Source organism: Oryx dammah, unplaced genomic scaffold, assembly GCF_014754425.2.
Source record: "Oryx dammah isolate SB20612 unplaced genomic scaffold, SCBI_Odam_1.1 HiC_scaffold_18, whole genome shotgun sequence".
Lineage (NCBI taxonomy): Eukaryota > Metazoa > Chordata > Mammalia > Artiodactyla > Bovidae > Oryx > Oryx dammah.
This window is the reverse complement of record NW_024070202.1, coordinates 68632516-68647956: the sequence shown is the minus strand read 5'-3', so window position 1 is coordinate 68647956 and position 15441 is coordinate 68632516. Positions and strand designations below refer to the sequence as shown.

General features: G+C 38.1%; 1 protein-coding gene across 1 annotated transcript in view; it reads left to right on the top strand.

The window, feature by feature from the left end:
• TAX1BP1 (Tax1 binding protein 1) overlaps positions 1-15441 on the top strand; it is a 91048-nt gene that overhangs the window by 57274 nt on the left and 18333 nt on the right. The window contains exons 13-14 of the mRNA XM_040259719.1: positions 3560-3685; positions 8757-8828. Coding sequence (XP_040115653.1) covers positions 3560-3685; positions 8757-8828 — 198 coding nt within the window. The remainder of the gene's footprint in view (positions 1-3559; positions 3686-8756; positions 8829-15441) is intronic.

Genomic DNA, 15441 nt, shown 5'->3' with positions numbered 1-15441 from the left:
CTGGTGGTCCAGTGGATTAGGTCTTGGTGGTTTCACTGCTGTGGGCATGGGTTCGATCTGTGGTTGAGGTACTAAGATCCTGCAAATGTTACATTGTTGGGGGGTGGGAAATCATGATTGTTTTCTGTTCCTCTAATATCCTTCTCTTGATAATGGTTAAGGGATTAATTGATGTTGGATGTTGTCTGTCTTCTAAGGATACATGAAAAGTCTCTGAACTGCATAAAAAGAAAGTACCCTTTTTTCCTATATATACTGTAATAATAGCAAAGACTTTCACCACATCCTAAAGTGAGTAGATTTGTAAAGTGGAAAAAGGGAATGTTAGCCAAGTGAATGGTTGCCTTTACTATTATTTATTTTGATTCTGTAAACGGGGCTTCCCTGGTGGCTCAGAGGTTAAAGCGTCTGCCTGCAATGTGGGAGACCCGGGTTCGATCCCTGGGTTGGGAAGATCCCTTGGAGAAGGAAATGGCAACCCACTCCAGTATTCTTGCCTGGAGAATCCCATGGACGGAGGAGCTTGATGAGCTACAGTCCACGGGTCCCAAAGAGTCGGACACGACTGAGTGAGGCACAGTAAACTGTAATAGTAAAACATTTAAATTTTGCAGTTGTCCTAGTAGCATTCACTCTGGAGTATATAAAGGACAAAGGGAAAATGCTTCTCATTTGTATCTGATTGGGGGAAGGGAGGAAAAGGTGTTTTGTGTAGTATGTGGTTTTCGTTTTTTCAGTTAAATATTTTTTTCTGTGTTTGTTTCTCTGAACATGTGGAGAGGCAAGGGGTAATTTTTAGAGCCGTGGAATGAAGTTCATATATTAGCCCAACGTTACTATAGTAATTGGGCTTCTCAGGTAGTAGTAAAGAACCCACCTACCAATGCAGGAGATATAAGAGACACAGTTCAGTCCATGGATCGAAGATTTCCTGAAGGGGAGGACTTGGCAACCCATTCCAGTATTCTTGCCTGGAGAATCCCATGGACAGAGGAGCCTGGTGGGCCACAATCCTCCATAGGGTCACAGAGGGTCAGACAGGACTGAAATGACTTAACACACTATAGTAACTAATGTAAAATATTTTATGTTACAGTCTTAATAATAGTTTAATGTAATCCTTTAATAAGACTTTAAGCTGAGTATTTTTGTTGCTTCAGAAGATCCTTTTATAGAGGATTGATTACCCTTGAGGTCAAAATAGTTGTTTATAAAGAACTAAACTATTTTTCAGTGAGACAATGTTGGATGAATATTTTAAGAAACCTCATTGTATTATCAAAAGGAAGATAGAATGTTTTTTTCCAGCTAAAAACTTCTGTGTTGTAGTACAACCTAAATTCAGTAAACTGCACATATTTAAGGTCTGCAGTTTGTTTAGTTTTGCTGTATTTATAGCTGTGGAGCTATCACAATGTCATGCTAATGAACATTTCCACCACCTTCAAGTCTTTTTTGCACCCTTTTGCAACTCATCGCTTCCTCTCTTCCCTTTTCCTGGGAAACCATTGGCTTGCTTTCTGCCACTGTAGATTAGCCTACCTTTTGTATAGCTTCTATAAATGGAATCATATGTACACTCTTCTTTTCCTGCCCCCTTTCATCACAGTTATTTTGAGATAGATTTATATAGTTGCCTATTATTGGTAGTTCATTCCTTTTTATTATGAGAGTTCATTTTTTTGCCATTTAAAAAATTGTTTTCATATTATTATTGAGTTGTGTTCTTTATTCCAGATACATATCCTTTGTCTGATATGTGTGATTTTATCCCAGTCTGTGGCTTGCCTTTTTATTTCCTTAATGATGTTTTTGGAGAAGGAAATGGCAACCTACTCCAGTACTCTTGTCTGGATAATTCCATGGATGGAGGAGCCTGGTAGGCTACAGTCCATGGCGTCTCAAAGAGTCGGACATGACTGGGTGATTTCACCTTCTTTCTTTCTGTAGTTCCTTTTGGAGAAGGAAATGGCAACCCACTCCAGTGTTCTTGCCTGGAGAATCCCATGAACAGAGGGGCCTGGTGGGCTACACAGTCTTGTGGGGTTGCAAAGAGTTGGACACGACTAAGCAGCTAACACACACACAATGGTGTTTTTAGAAAAAGTTTTAGTTTTGCTGAAGTATAGATTCTTAATTTATTCTTTAGGTATTGTTCTTATTTTCTAAGGAAAAAAATGCTAACTGAACTTGTAATGATTTTTTTCTTGTCTTCTGTTAAGTTTTGTAGTCTTAGAGTCTTTTAAGCCTGTTATTTGTGAATGGTGAGTTGTGGTACATACACTATTGATCCAGCATTATTTGTTGAAAAGACTTTTTCTCTATTGAATTGCTCAAAGCATAAAGCATATTTCTTTCTCTTTTTTTAATTAAAAAAATTTTTTAATTGACTGTGATGTGAGGCTTGTGGGATCTTAGTTCCCTTACCAGGAAGCGACCCATGCCCCTTGCAGTGGAAGCATGGAGCCCTAACCACTGGACAATTAGGGAATTTCTAGCATAAAGCATATTAAACATTTTTTTCCTTACACAAAACACTCAAAATGAAATTGGCCAAGTTACCTTTTCATCTTGTTTTAAAACTCCTTTCCTTTAACATTCTAAGTTGTAGAGAAGAGCAGTGTTTAAGAAATCTACTTAGAGATTGTCTTGGTCAGGAAACCCCAATTAATATCTGGAAACAATGGCATTATAAATATGATTTTTATTACCTCCCGGGCTTCCCAGGTTGCACTAGTGGTAAAGAGCCCACCTACCAGTACAGGCAACCTAAGAAATGCAGGTTCAGTCCCTGGGTTGGCAAGATCCTCTGGAGGAGGGCATGGTAACCCACTCCAATATTCTTGCCTAGGAAATCCCATGGACAGAGGAGCCGGCGGGCTACAGTTGAGAGGGTCACAAAGAGTAGGGCACAACTGAAACAACTTAGCATGCATACATGCTTGCTTTACCTCCTTTGCAAAAGTAATCTATGTTTGTTGTGAAATCTTAGGCATTATGGAAATAAAGGATAACGATGGTGAAAAAATACCATTATGATCCTGATCCCCAGAAATAAGAGTTATTAATCGTTTGGTTTATTGAATTCCCTGGCAGTCCATAGGACTCTTGACTTTTTACTACTGAGGGCCAGGTTTCAATCCCTGGTTGGGGAATTAAGATTGTTTCCATAAGCCACGCAATGCAACCAAAAAAATTATATTTTTCTTTATCTTTTTCTACATAGATATCATATAAAACTGTGTTAAACAACTTTTGAAACAAAAATAAAATTATACCGTATATTCTGTTTTGGAACTTGATCTTTTCAATTAACATATCTTGACACTTTTCCTTGTAACTTGTAGATCTGTTTGTTCTCTTTCAGTAAATACATTCTGTTCCATTGTATGAATATAAAATGATTTATACAGTCTTCCACTGACAGACAGTTTGGTTATTTCAATTTTTATACCTTTACTATAGTGTTATAGTAAACATTCAGCACAAGTATGTTTGTATAGATATTGGCTGTATATGGATTTTAAATCTTTTGGTAATTATACTAATTTCGTTTTAGGATGAGAAAACAAAATGCAATAAGTATGCTGATGAACTTGCAAAAATGGAGCTGAAATGGAAGGAACAAGTGAAAATTGCTGAAAACATAAAACTAGAACTAGCTGAAGTAGTGGATAATTACAAAGTAAGTTTAATATTTGTATGACTTGGTAATTCTGTTACTTCCGAAAAGTGATACTTTTGATACTTCTGAAAAGTGCTATCTATAATTTAGTCAGTCTAAAGTTTTAACATGGGTAACTGAGACAGCATTTTCATAATATAGATAAATATTGAATGTAGTTCATTAACTGTGAACTGAGAAAGTGGTTACCCATATGCATTATGCTTGTGGCTTTCATTTTGTGTATAGCCACATGGCCTTTAAAATTATATCTCTAAATCATGCTTAGATTTTAAGATGAAAAGTGGTTATGTCCTAATCCTTGTTCACTTAAAATGGTTTGTGAAATTATTCTAGAGCTGTGGTGTTTTCTGGGAGTATAATATCAGTAATTTTAAAAATTTATGTAAAGGTTTGAAAATTTTTAACCAAAATTTGTTACTTCTGATCATTAATAATTATGCAGGCAGATTCTTTACTGTCTGAGCCATCAGGGAAGCCCAAGCAATACAGTCTTAATTAAGAAGACTATTTTTGCTGAGGTAACATTAGGCAACAAACAAGACTGATTGGTAAATGATGTTTGTAAAAATGTTGGGAAAAAAATCAGTAGGCTGTCTAATTAAGTAGAAAAAATATTTTCCCTCTAAAAAAGTATAATCTTACATATTTTAAGGCCTGTGCATGTGTGTGTACTTTGCATTTTGTGGGTGTATGATTAAAGGTGTAGAAGTTCTAAATGATTTAAATTTGTTCTGTCATAGCTAATTGTACCTGTAATCTAATTTTTAAATATAGCACTCTTAAAGACCAAAACTTACTTTGTTTGAGGTGGTACATTATAGGCTAAGGTAATTTTAATGGTGGTCAGTTTCTGTTTTTTAAATTTATTTATTTTTAATTGAAGGGTAATTGCTTTACACAATATTGTGTTGGTTTCTGCTGTCCATCAGCATGAATCAACCATAGGTATACTGCTGGTACTTTTTTGTCTTCATCTGCTATCAGAATGAAAATTTGAAACTTCTTTCATAAGGTTGTTACTGTATTTGGGATCCCTGTGGGTATTGTTTTTATTGCCTGGCAACTTCCCTTATTGTTAAAACGTGTGAATACTTAATTTATACAGAACAAAATATTTTTTTCAGATTGACTGGGAAAATGATTTAGTAAATATTTATCAAAACCTGTTATATATAAAGCACTGTGTTAGTTATGTGTTTGGTCTTGTTGTTCAGTTGATCAGTCATGTCTGACTCTCTGTAACTCCATGGACTGCAGCACGCCAGGCTTCCCTGTCCTTCACCATCTCCTGGAGTTTGCTCAAACTTATGTCCATTGAGTGATGCCATCCAACCATCTAATCCTCTGTTGTCCTCTTCTCCTGCCTTCAGTCTTTCCCAGCATCAGGGTCTTTTCAGATGAGTCAGCTCTTCGCATCAGGTGGCCAAAGTATTGGAGTTTCAGCTTCAGCATCAGTCCTTCCAATGAATATTCAGGACTGATTTCCTTTAGGATTCACTGGTTTGATTTCCTGCAGTCCAAGCGACTCTGAAGAGTCTTCTTCAACACCACAGTTCAAAAGCATCAATTCTTCAGCACTCAGCTTTGTTTATGGTCTAACTCTCACATCCATACATGACTACTGGAAAAACCATAGCTTTGACTATATGGACCTTTATTGGCTAAGTAATGTTTCTACTTCTTCATATGCTGTTTAGGTTTGTCATAGCTTTTCTTCCAAAGAGCAAGTGTGTTTTTAATTTAATGGCTGCAGTCACCATCTGCAGTGATTTTGGAGCCTAAGAAAATAGTCAGTCACTGTTTCCATTGTTTCCCCATCTATTTGCCATGAAGTAATGCGGCCAGATGCCATGATCTTAATGTTTTGAATGTTGAGTTTTAAGCTAGCTTCTTCACTCTTCTCTTTCATCTTCATCAAGAGGGTCTTTAGTTCCTCTTCACTTTCTGCCAATAGGGAGGTATCCTCTGCCTGTCTGAGGTTACTGATATTTCTCCCGGCAATCTTGATTCCAGCTTGTGCTTCATCCAGCCTGGTATTTCGCATGATGTACTCTGCATTATGTGGGTGATCATATAAAAATGGCACAATGCTATGCTTATAGAGTTTATAATCTAGTACGGTTGCTAGACGTGAAATGGTGATCCAATTCTTTCTCATTCATGACCTAGGTAATCATCTTTCAAACCCATGGGAAGCTAAATAATAATTTTATTTTATGAATAATAAATGATAAAAATCAATGTTCAGATGAAACATCTTATTTATGGCTGTACAACTGGTAAAGGTGCTTGATTTTTGTTTGTTTGTTTAGTGCCCTGCCTATTATTTTGAGCTGTTTAGACACAAACATCCATGAGACAGGGCAAAGTGTGATGAAGTTCTACATAAACTACAAGTCTTAAGTATTTTAGGGCTGTTTCCAATGGAATATTTAGGAGTTAGACATTGTGGAGAAATTAGACCTGTGAATACACAGATGAACTGTACAAAAAAGATTTTAATGGCCCAGGTAACCATGATGGTGTGATCTCACCTAGAGCCAGACATCCTGGAGTATGAAGTCAAGTGGGCCTTAGGAAGCATTACTACAGACAAAGCTAGTGGAAGTGATGGAATTCTAGCTGAGCTATTTCAAATCCTAAAAGATGATGCTGTGAAAGTGCTGCACTCACTATGCCACCAAATTTGGAAAACAACAGTGGCCACAGGACTGGAAAAGGTCAGTTTTCATTCCAATCCCAAAGAAAGGTAATGCCAAAGAATGTTCAAACTACTGTGCAGATGCACTCATTTCACATGCTATCAAGGTAATGCTCAGAATCCTTCAGGGTAGGCTTCAGCAGTACATGAACGCAGAACTTCCAGATATACATGCAGGCTGGATTTTTTAGAAAAGACAGAAGAACCAGAGATCACGTTGCCATAATTTGTTGGATCATGCAGAAAGCAAGGAAATTCCAGAAAAATATCTGCTTCACTAACTACGCTAAAGCCTTTGACTGTGGATCACAACAAACTGTGGGAAATTCTTAAAGAGGTGGGAAATTCTTAAAGAGATGGGAATACCAGACCATCTTATCTGACTGCTGAGAAACCTATATGCAAATCAAGAAGCAGCAGAACCAGACATGAAACAACAGATTGGTTCAAAATTGGCAAAGGAGTACTTCAAGGCTGTACATTGCCACTCTGCTTATTTAACTTCTGTGCAGAGTACATCAAGGGAAATGCCAGACTGGATGAATCTCAAGCTGAAATCAAGATTTCCAGGAGAAATATCAGTAACTTCAGATATGCAGATGACACCTCCCTATTGGCAGAAAGTGAGGAGGAACTAAAGGCCTCTTAATGAAGGTTAAAAAGGAGAGTGAAAGCTGGCTGAAAACCCAACATTCAGAAAACTAGGGTCGTGGCATTCGGTCCCATCACTTCATTCCAAACAGATGGGGAAAGAGTGGAAACAGTAACAGATTTTATTTTCTTGGACTCCAGAATCATTGCAGACAGTGACTGAAGCTGTGAAAATAAAAGATGCTTGCTCCTTGGAAGAAAAGCTGTGACAAACTTAGACTGTATTAAAAAGCGGATACATCAGTTTGCTGACAAAGGTCCGTCTAGTCAAAGCTATGGTTTTTCCAGTAGTCATGTAAGGATATGAACATTGGCCCATAAAGCAAGCTGAGTGCTGAAGAATTGATGCTTTCAAACTGTGGTGTTGGAGAAGCCTCTTGAGAGTCCTTTGGACATCAAACAAATCAATCCTAAAGGGAATCAACCCTGAATATTCATTGGAAGGACTGATGCTTAAGCTCCAATACTTTGGTCACCTGATCCGAAGAGCCAACTCATTTGAAAAGACCCTGATGCTGGGAAGGATTGAAGGCAGGAGGAGAAGGGGTGACAGAGGATCAGATGGTTGGATGGCATAACCGACTCAATGGACATGGGTTTGAACAAACTCCGGGAGATGGTGAAGGATAGGGAAGCTTGGCATACTGCAGTCCATGGGGTTGCAAAGAGGTGGACACAGTTGACTGAACAACAACAACAACAAAGACCTGTCAAAGACCATACAGGAAGGGAGGATAATAAACAGAGATGGCAAAAGGAGCATCTCTCTAACAGATGGAAAAGAGTTAATATAGGTTTGGAGGTCAGAAGTAGAGAGCATAATCTGGGAGCTGTAACAGTCTTGAGTCTTTAATATCTGTGATGGAGCAGATCATTGTGAAAGATAGGTTGAATCCAGATTTTAACTGTTTGGAATGTGGGTGCTATTTGCTGTTAAATATTTTCTAGGAGAAAAAGAGACCCAACCAGAGTGGGTCTTAATGAAAATAATTTGGTAGCATGGAGAGGATTTACAGGTGGGAAGGATTTTTGAAGGTAAGAAAATTAGGTACAGATATGCTTAGAATGAATTGATAAAGGACCACCTCTTTTGGGTACCTTCCCCAATCATCATCCATTGAATTTATCAAGGAAAGCTTTGAATCTTGGGAAAGAACGCATGTGTCACGTAAGTTAGTATTTGTGATTTATTCACATGAGCATGATAGTTGAAGCCATAGAAGAAAGTGAGTTTTCCGAAAATGCAGAGAGAAGAAGCCAAAGAAGAAACTGCAGAATACTTGTAATTGTGAAGAAGTCTACTTTTAAAAAGAGCATTAGAGAACGACAGTGTTGCCACCATTTCATAAAAGCCAGGAGAGAAGTTTTAAGAGTGAGGCACATTCATAAAAATTGACAAGTAACTCAGGGACTTCCCTGACAGTCCAGTGGCTAGGACTCTGCATTACCACTGCAGGGCACGCAGCCTCAGTCCCTGATCAAGGACCCAGGGTCCTGCATGCTGCAGATGGGCAAAAGAAGAATGATAAAATAATCTTGAAACACATCAGAAAAACGAGAGTGACACATTCAGAGATACCAAAGAATAAGATCCAGGGAAAATGCATGGATATGGTAATAGGGTTTATTTAAATAGAAGGGTATAAACTAGCTCTTGAAGGGTTAAGAGAGGGTAGATAATGAAAAATAATAATGATCATTTCTTTCTCTCCTCAGCTTCAGTTGGCAGAGAAAGAAAAAGAGATAAGTGGTCTAACTTCATATTGGGAAAACCTCTCCAGGGAGAAGGTACTGAATAATGTCCTTGAAAAATTTCATACGACACCGAATGATAATACAGCTTTTTGAAGGGACATAACATTTTACAGTTATATGAGGGTAATTTTTTCTTTTTAAGTTAAATGAAGAAAAGACAAACAGGTAGAAAACGCTTTTTAGTTTTATAATATTTTCAAAATATTTTGATAGAAAAATGCTTAAGTGTTGAATCTTAGTTTGACTTTTGTTACATAGTTTGGATTTAACGAATTTTGGTTTTCTTTTGTAATAAGAAACATTTTAGGAGATGTTTAATGATTTCTAGCATAACCTGACCTTCAGACAGAGCATACGTTTATAATATAAAATGTACTGTAATGCAACATTTCTCACAGTAGGGTCTAAAGGGTCTTGTTATGAATGATAAAAGACACTCCTATCACTGAGAAAATTCCAGAAGTTTTAGGAGGTCAGTGCCAGGAACTGGGGACAAGACCAAAAATATTTTTTATGTTACAGTATGCATTTATGTATGTATGTATGTAGTTATGTATGTGCAGTCTTCCCTCTGTGTCTTCGGGGTTGGTTTCTGGACCCCTCTCTAAGGATGCCAGAATCCAAGGATGCTGAAGTCTCTTAAGTGAAACGGTGTAGTACCACTGGCCCTGAGTATCCATGCATTCTGCATTGGCTGATTTGGAGGGCCAGCTGTATTTTAAGTGTATATTTGGGTATCTCTGTTCATATGTGTGTTTATCTAATCTAATATTAATAGATACCATTTTCCTACTTGGTACTCATCAATATGAGCTCTTTTTAGTAGTGTGATAAGAATTTTTTGCTGTTCACATAGTACCAGATTGGGTCAGTGGAAACACCTTCAAACTGGCCCCTGGTATGCCCCAATATCAAAAGGATGGTGTTGGTTTTTTGAGCACTTAATTTTTTTCTAGCGTTGCAAGATATTCTCATATGTTTATTTCACCACTCATCTTTGGAGTTGGCCATTTTTTATAAGAAAGAATCTAAAATTAACTTCTCCAAGGAGCTCTGGTTGTTTATTATTGGGAAATGCTGTTTAGAAGTTATTGCAGTAATTTCATCTGGCTACAGAGAGATTATCAAGATGAGGATGTTGGTTGTGGTGGTGTTCTTGTTGTTTTGTCATGCCATCTGGCTTGCAGGATCTTAGTTTGCCAGTCAGGGATCAAACCCAGGTCCTGGCAGTGGAATGGTAGAATCCTAACTACTAGATTGCCAGGGAAATCCTCCTTGTCTTCCTTAATTCCTATTTATACACCTTTTCCTCAGTGAGAATCCTGTGGCCAACGGAGTTAGCACAGTTAATCTATTTGGTAGTTCCAGTATCTCACATAAAACAGTTTCAAAACTGCTAGAGCTATATCCATTAAGACAAGGAAACCTGTTAAAAGTAGAATTCAATTCAAGATTGCTTGCAATTCTTCCTTCCCCACCCCATCCCTGGGTTGTCAGTATACTGTGTTTGAATGTTACTCGCGTTAGTTCTCTCTCCCTCACCCTCTCTTCCTCCTCCCTAACTTCAGTATATGGTAACATAAAATGACAGGTGGGTTAGGTTGCACTGTTGCTCAGTCATATCCAACTGTCTGCAGACCCTTGAACTGTAGCCCACCAGGCTCCTCTGTCTGTGTTTTCCAGGCAAGAATACTGGAGTTGGGTTTCCTGTTCCAGGGGATCTTCCCTACCTAGGGAGTGAATCCATGTCTCTTGTGTCTCTTGCATTGGCAGGTGGATTCTTTACCACTAGTGCCACCTGGGAAGCCCTAAATGGTGGATTGAAGCTAATTAAAACAATAGTAGCACAAATGAAGAGTAAGAAAACAATTTTTTATTTCTGGTATGAATTTTGGTCAAGTGTATTTCAAAGTTAAAGCAATGATGACCTAATTAGATTTGACAGGAAGTTGACAAAATATGTATGTTAAATGCTGAAGACCACTTTGTGAAATATGAATTTACTTAAGTAATTTTTGGTAAGAAACCCAACTCCTAAGTGTATTTTGTGCTTGGAGTTACTAGCTAATGTTGGAGAGAAACAATCAAGATACTTTATTTTTATACATTTTACATATATAAAATATGTTTCATATATAAAAATACAACACAAAATTATATATTTATATATAGAATATATTTATAGTTTTGTAGTTTCATATATGATAGTGAAAGTGCTGAATGGTTATAACCATCTGTACATTTTGCTGAGTTATAGATGGCTCAAATCACAGAAAATAATATATAGTGACTTATTAATTATGCTGCAGTTTAAATAATCTTGCAAGACTGCAATCAGCCTGTTAGATGGGGCTCTGTCATCTCAGTATAGATCTACTTCTGAGCTCACTTGTTGCTGGGATTCATTCCTTGGGGGTTGTTCGATAAGGGCCATACTTCGTACTCTGCCATCTTCCAATCTTCCATGAGGTCACTCCTCTCCTCTCTTTTTTCATTCCTCTTCCCTCTGCTCTGTGTTTGACAGAAGATTATTCAAACCACAGGCGGGTAACCTTTAAAAATATATAAAGTTGATACTTTCCTTGCTTGAAGACCCTTATGGGCCTCCCATGTACTTGTGCATTTAAGATAAATGACAAAATTCTTTTTTGTGCTGTGTGGCTTGCAGGATCTTAGTTCCCTGACCAGGGATTGAACCCACACCCTTTACAGTGAAACCATGGAGTCCTAACCACTGGACTACCAAGGAATCCCTCCAAAATTCTTAGTATAGATTATAATCTTTTATATGACAAGCCTGTCTCTCTAGACCCATTTTAAGCCACAGTTTGTTTGATTATCTATTGTAGAATTCCTCTCGGTAGTAGTTCTGAGTCTTAAGCTTGCATCAGAATCATCTGTATGATTTGTTAAAGCACAGCTTTCTGGGTTCTATTCCCAGAGTTTCTGATTTGTAGGTCAGGTATGGGGCTTGAGATTTGCATTTCTGACAAGTTGCTGCTGCTGGTGTTGGTCTGGGGACTGCACTTTGAGAACTGTTATAGTTACTCTGGCCTTAAAACTCATGAATTGCTTTCTTGTTTCAGGGCCCTTGTTCGTGTACTTTGCCAAGAATATTCTTGCCTACGATTCTTTGGTAGTTAACTTTAAACTAGGGAAGTCCCGGAAGAATTTAAACGTTTATAAGAAGAGAATAATGTAATGAATTCTGTTGTATTTCTCACCCAGCAGTAAACAGATGTTACTTTATGGCCATCTTACCTGTTCAACCGTTTCCCTTCTGTCTTAACCCAATGGTATTTTTTTCAAGTATATCCCCCAAATTTTAAATATTTTCTTCTAAATATTTAAGTACTCCTACTACTCTTGACTTATGCTTAAAGTCTCAGGTTAAATAACTCTTCCTCACAGAGGCCTTCTTTGACCTCTCATTCTAAATTAGGTACCTCTATTAAACTTACACCTGGAAACTGTACTTTTATTTTACAGCACTTACCATAATTACCATAACTAATACTTATTTTTGTACATATTTCTCTTAATTAAAACTCCCTTCACTTAATTATAAGATCCATGAAGACAGGAATCATGTCTGTTTTATTCACCATTGTATTTGTAGTCTCTACTCCAGTATTCTGGCCTGGAGAATTCCATGGACTGTATAGTCCATGGGGTCGCAAAGAGTTGGACATGACTGAGTGACTTTCACTCATAGTGTTTGATATTTGAAGTTAAATATTTGTTGAATGACTAAACAAATTAATGTTAATGGGTCAAACATAATTTATAGCATTTGCTGATAAAAACATTTGGTAAAAGAAATGTACCAGCATCAGCAGTTTTATTATCAGTTAATACCCTACCGTGTCAGGAATGCAACAGAAGTAGGCCAGTTTGCTTTCTACTTCCTGTCTTCTTGAGTTACTCTTAATTTTCCTGCTGGTGACACTGTAGTTTTATATTACTTTTAAAGAGTGCATTTATAAGAATTTCTTTTTGCTATTTCAGCAACTTGCTTAATGTTTGTCTTTTCCCAGTGCTTTTTTAGAACCCTTACTCCTCTATAAGGTTAGGATTAAATCCTTTTCCTTCAGCACTGAAACCTAGATCCAAACAGTGCCTGGGATAAACCAAATGATCATTAAGCGTTAGTTGAGTGAGTTAAAAAAAAAAAAGATGAATCATCATCTAACAGAATGTGTATTTTACTTATTTTGTTTCCTGTCCATCTTCCCTGCTCTAGATACGGACTTCACATGAGTAGGAATTTTTGTATGTTTTGGTTGTACCTGAATCTCTAGTGCCTGGAGAGCAGTGCCTGCCACATATTAGATACTCAATAAATATTTATTGAACATTATTGTTGTTCAGTCACCCAGTTGTGTCAGACTTTGCGACCCCATGGACTGCAGCACATCAGACCTCTCTTTCTCTCACCATCTCCCAAAATTTGCCCAAGTTCATGTCCATTGCATTGGCAATGCCATCCAGCCATCTTATCCTCTGATGCCGTCTTCTTCTGCCCTCCATCTTTCCCAGCATCAGGGACTTTTCCAGTGAGTCAGCTGTTCATATCAGATGACCAAAATACTAGAGCTTCAACTTCAGCATTAGCCCTTCCAGTGAGTATTCAGGGTTGATTTCCCTTAAGATTGACTGGTTTGATCTCCTTACCGTCCAGGGGACTCTCCAGCACCATGGTTTGAAGGCATCAATTCTTTGGTGCTCTGCCTTCTTTACGGTCCAGCTCTCCCAACCGTATGTTACCACTGGGAAGACCATAGCCTTGACTATGTGGACCTTGCTGGCATAGTAATGTCTCTGGTTTTCAGCACACTGTCTAGGTTTTTCATAGCTCTCCTGCCAAGAAGCAAACGTCTTCTGATTTCATGGCTGCAGTCACCAGCCGCAGTGATTTGAGAGCACAAGAGGAAATCTGTTACTGCTTCCCCCTTTTCCCCCATCTATTTGCCATGAAGTAATGGAGCTAGATGCCATGATCTTGGAGATGTCAATGGCAACCCACTCCAGTACTCTTGCCTGGAAAGTCCCATGGACGGAGGAGATTGGTGGGCTGCCATCTTTGGGGTCGCGAAGAGTCGGACACGACTGAGCGACTTCACTTTTCACTTTCATGCATTGGAGAAGGAAATGGCAACCCACTCCAGTGTTCTTGCCTGGAGAATCCCAGGGTCGGCAGAGCCTGGTGGGCTGACGTCTATGGGGTCGCACAGAGTCGGACACAACTGAAATGACTTAGCAGCAGCAGCAGCCATGATCTTAGTTTTTTTAATATTTGATTTTAAGCCGACTCTTTCACTCTCCTCCTTCACCCTCATCAAGAGGCTCTTCAGTTTCTCTGCCACTAGAGTGGTATTATCTGTATATCTGAGGTTATCAATGTTTCTCCTGCCTATCTTGATTCCAGCTTATAACTCCTCCGGCCTGGCATTTCTCACGATGTTCTCAGTGTATGGATTAAACAAACAGGGTGACAGCAGATAGCCCTGTCGTACTCCTTTCTTAACCTTGAACGAATAAGTTGTCTCATACAGGGTTCTAACTGTTGCTTCTTGACCTGCATACAGGTTTCTCAGGAGACAGGTAAGGTGCTTTGGTATTCCCATCTCTTTAAGAGCTTTCCACCCTTTATCATGATCTACACAGTCAAGGGCTTTGGTGTAGTTGATGAAACAGAGGTAGATGTCTTTTTGGAATTCCATGGCTTTCTCTGTGATCCAGCGAATGTTAGCGATTTGACGTCTGGTTCTTCTTTCTCAATAACATAGTTATTGAACATACGTGTGAATAAAAATTCATTGTTTTTTAGAATAGCTTGCTCTCTAGTATCATAAAAATATATTTTAAAAGTAACTTTTAATAGTATGAAGTAATTTAGTATATCTTAGTTAGAAACTCTGTCAATTTAAATTTATTTAGAAATTTAATATATCTTAAAATGTCTTATGTCATTCCGAAAACCACTGCTTAGAATTATTTACCATTTTCATACTGTTTCAGATATTCTGTATAACCCCCTTACTAGAAATTTGAAAAGGAAAGAGAAAAGAAAATAATAAAGCAGAAAGAACAGTGGCAAAGAATGATAAAAGTGACGGTTGGAAGTATTTTATTAACTATTACCAGAGAAAAAATTAAAAATATCTTTAAAGTAAAACTGTTTCAAAATGTTCTTTAATATCAGGTACCTGACTAGCAATTTTTCTGAATTTCATTTCATATTACCAGATGATCTCTTCCTTTTTGAGAGTGGAAAAGTAATATTTATATCTATCTATAAATGATTAACAGAGAAGGCAATGGCACCCCACTCCAGTACTCTTGCCTGGAAAATCCCATGGACAGAGGAGCCTGGAAGGCTGCAGTCTATGGGGTCTCGAAGAGTCGGACACGACTGAGTGACTTCACTTTCACTTTTCACTTTCATGCATTGGAGAAGGAAATGGCAAGCCACTCCAGTGTTCTTGCCTGGAGAATCCCAGGGACGGGGGAGCCTGGTGGGCTGCCATCTGTGGGGTCGCACAGAGTCGGACACGACTGAAGCAACTTAGCAGCAGCAGCAGCATAAATGATTAATGGAAGTTGTCTCGAGTATATCTGTGATTTTTGTGGGTGACAAAGGCAG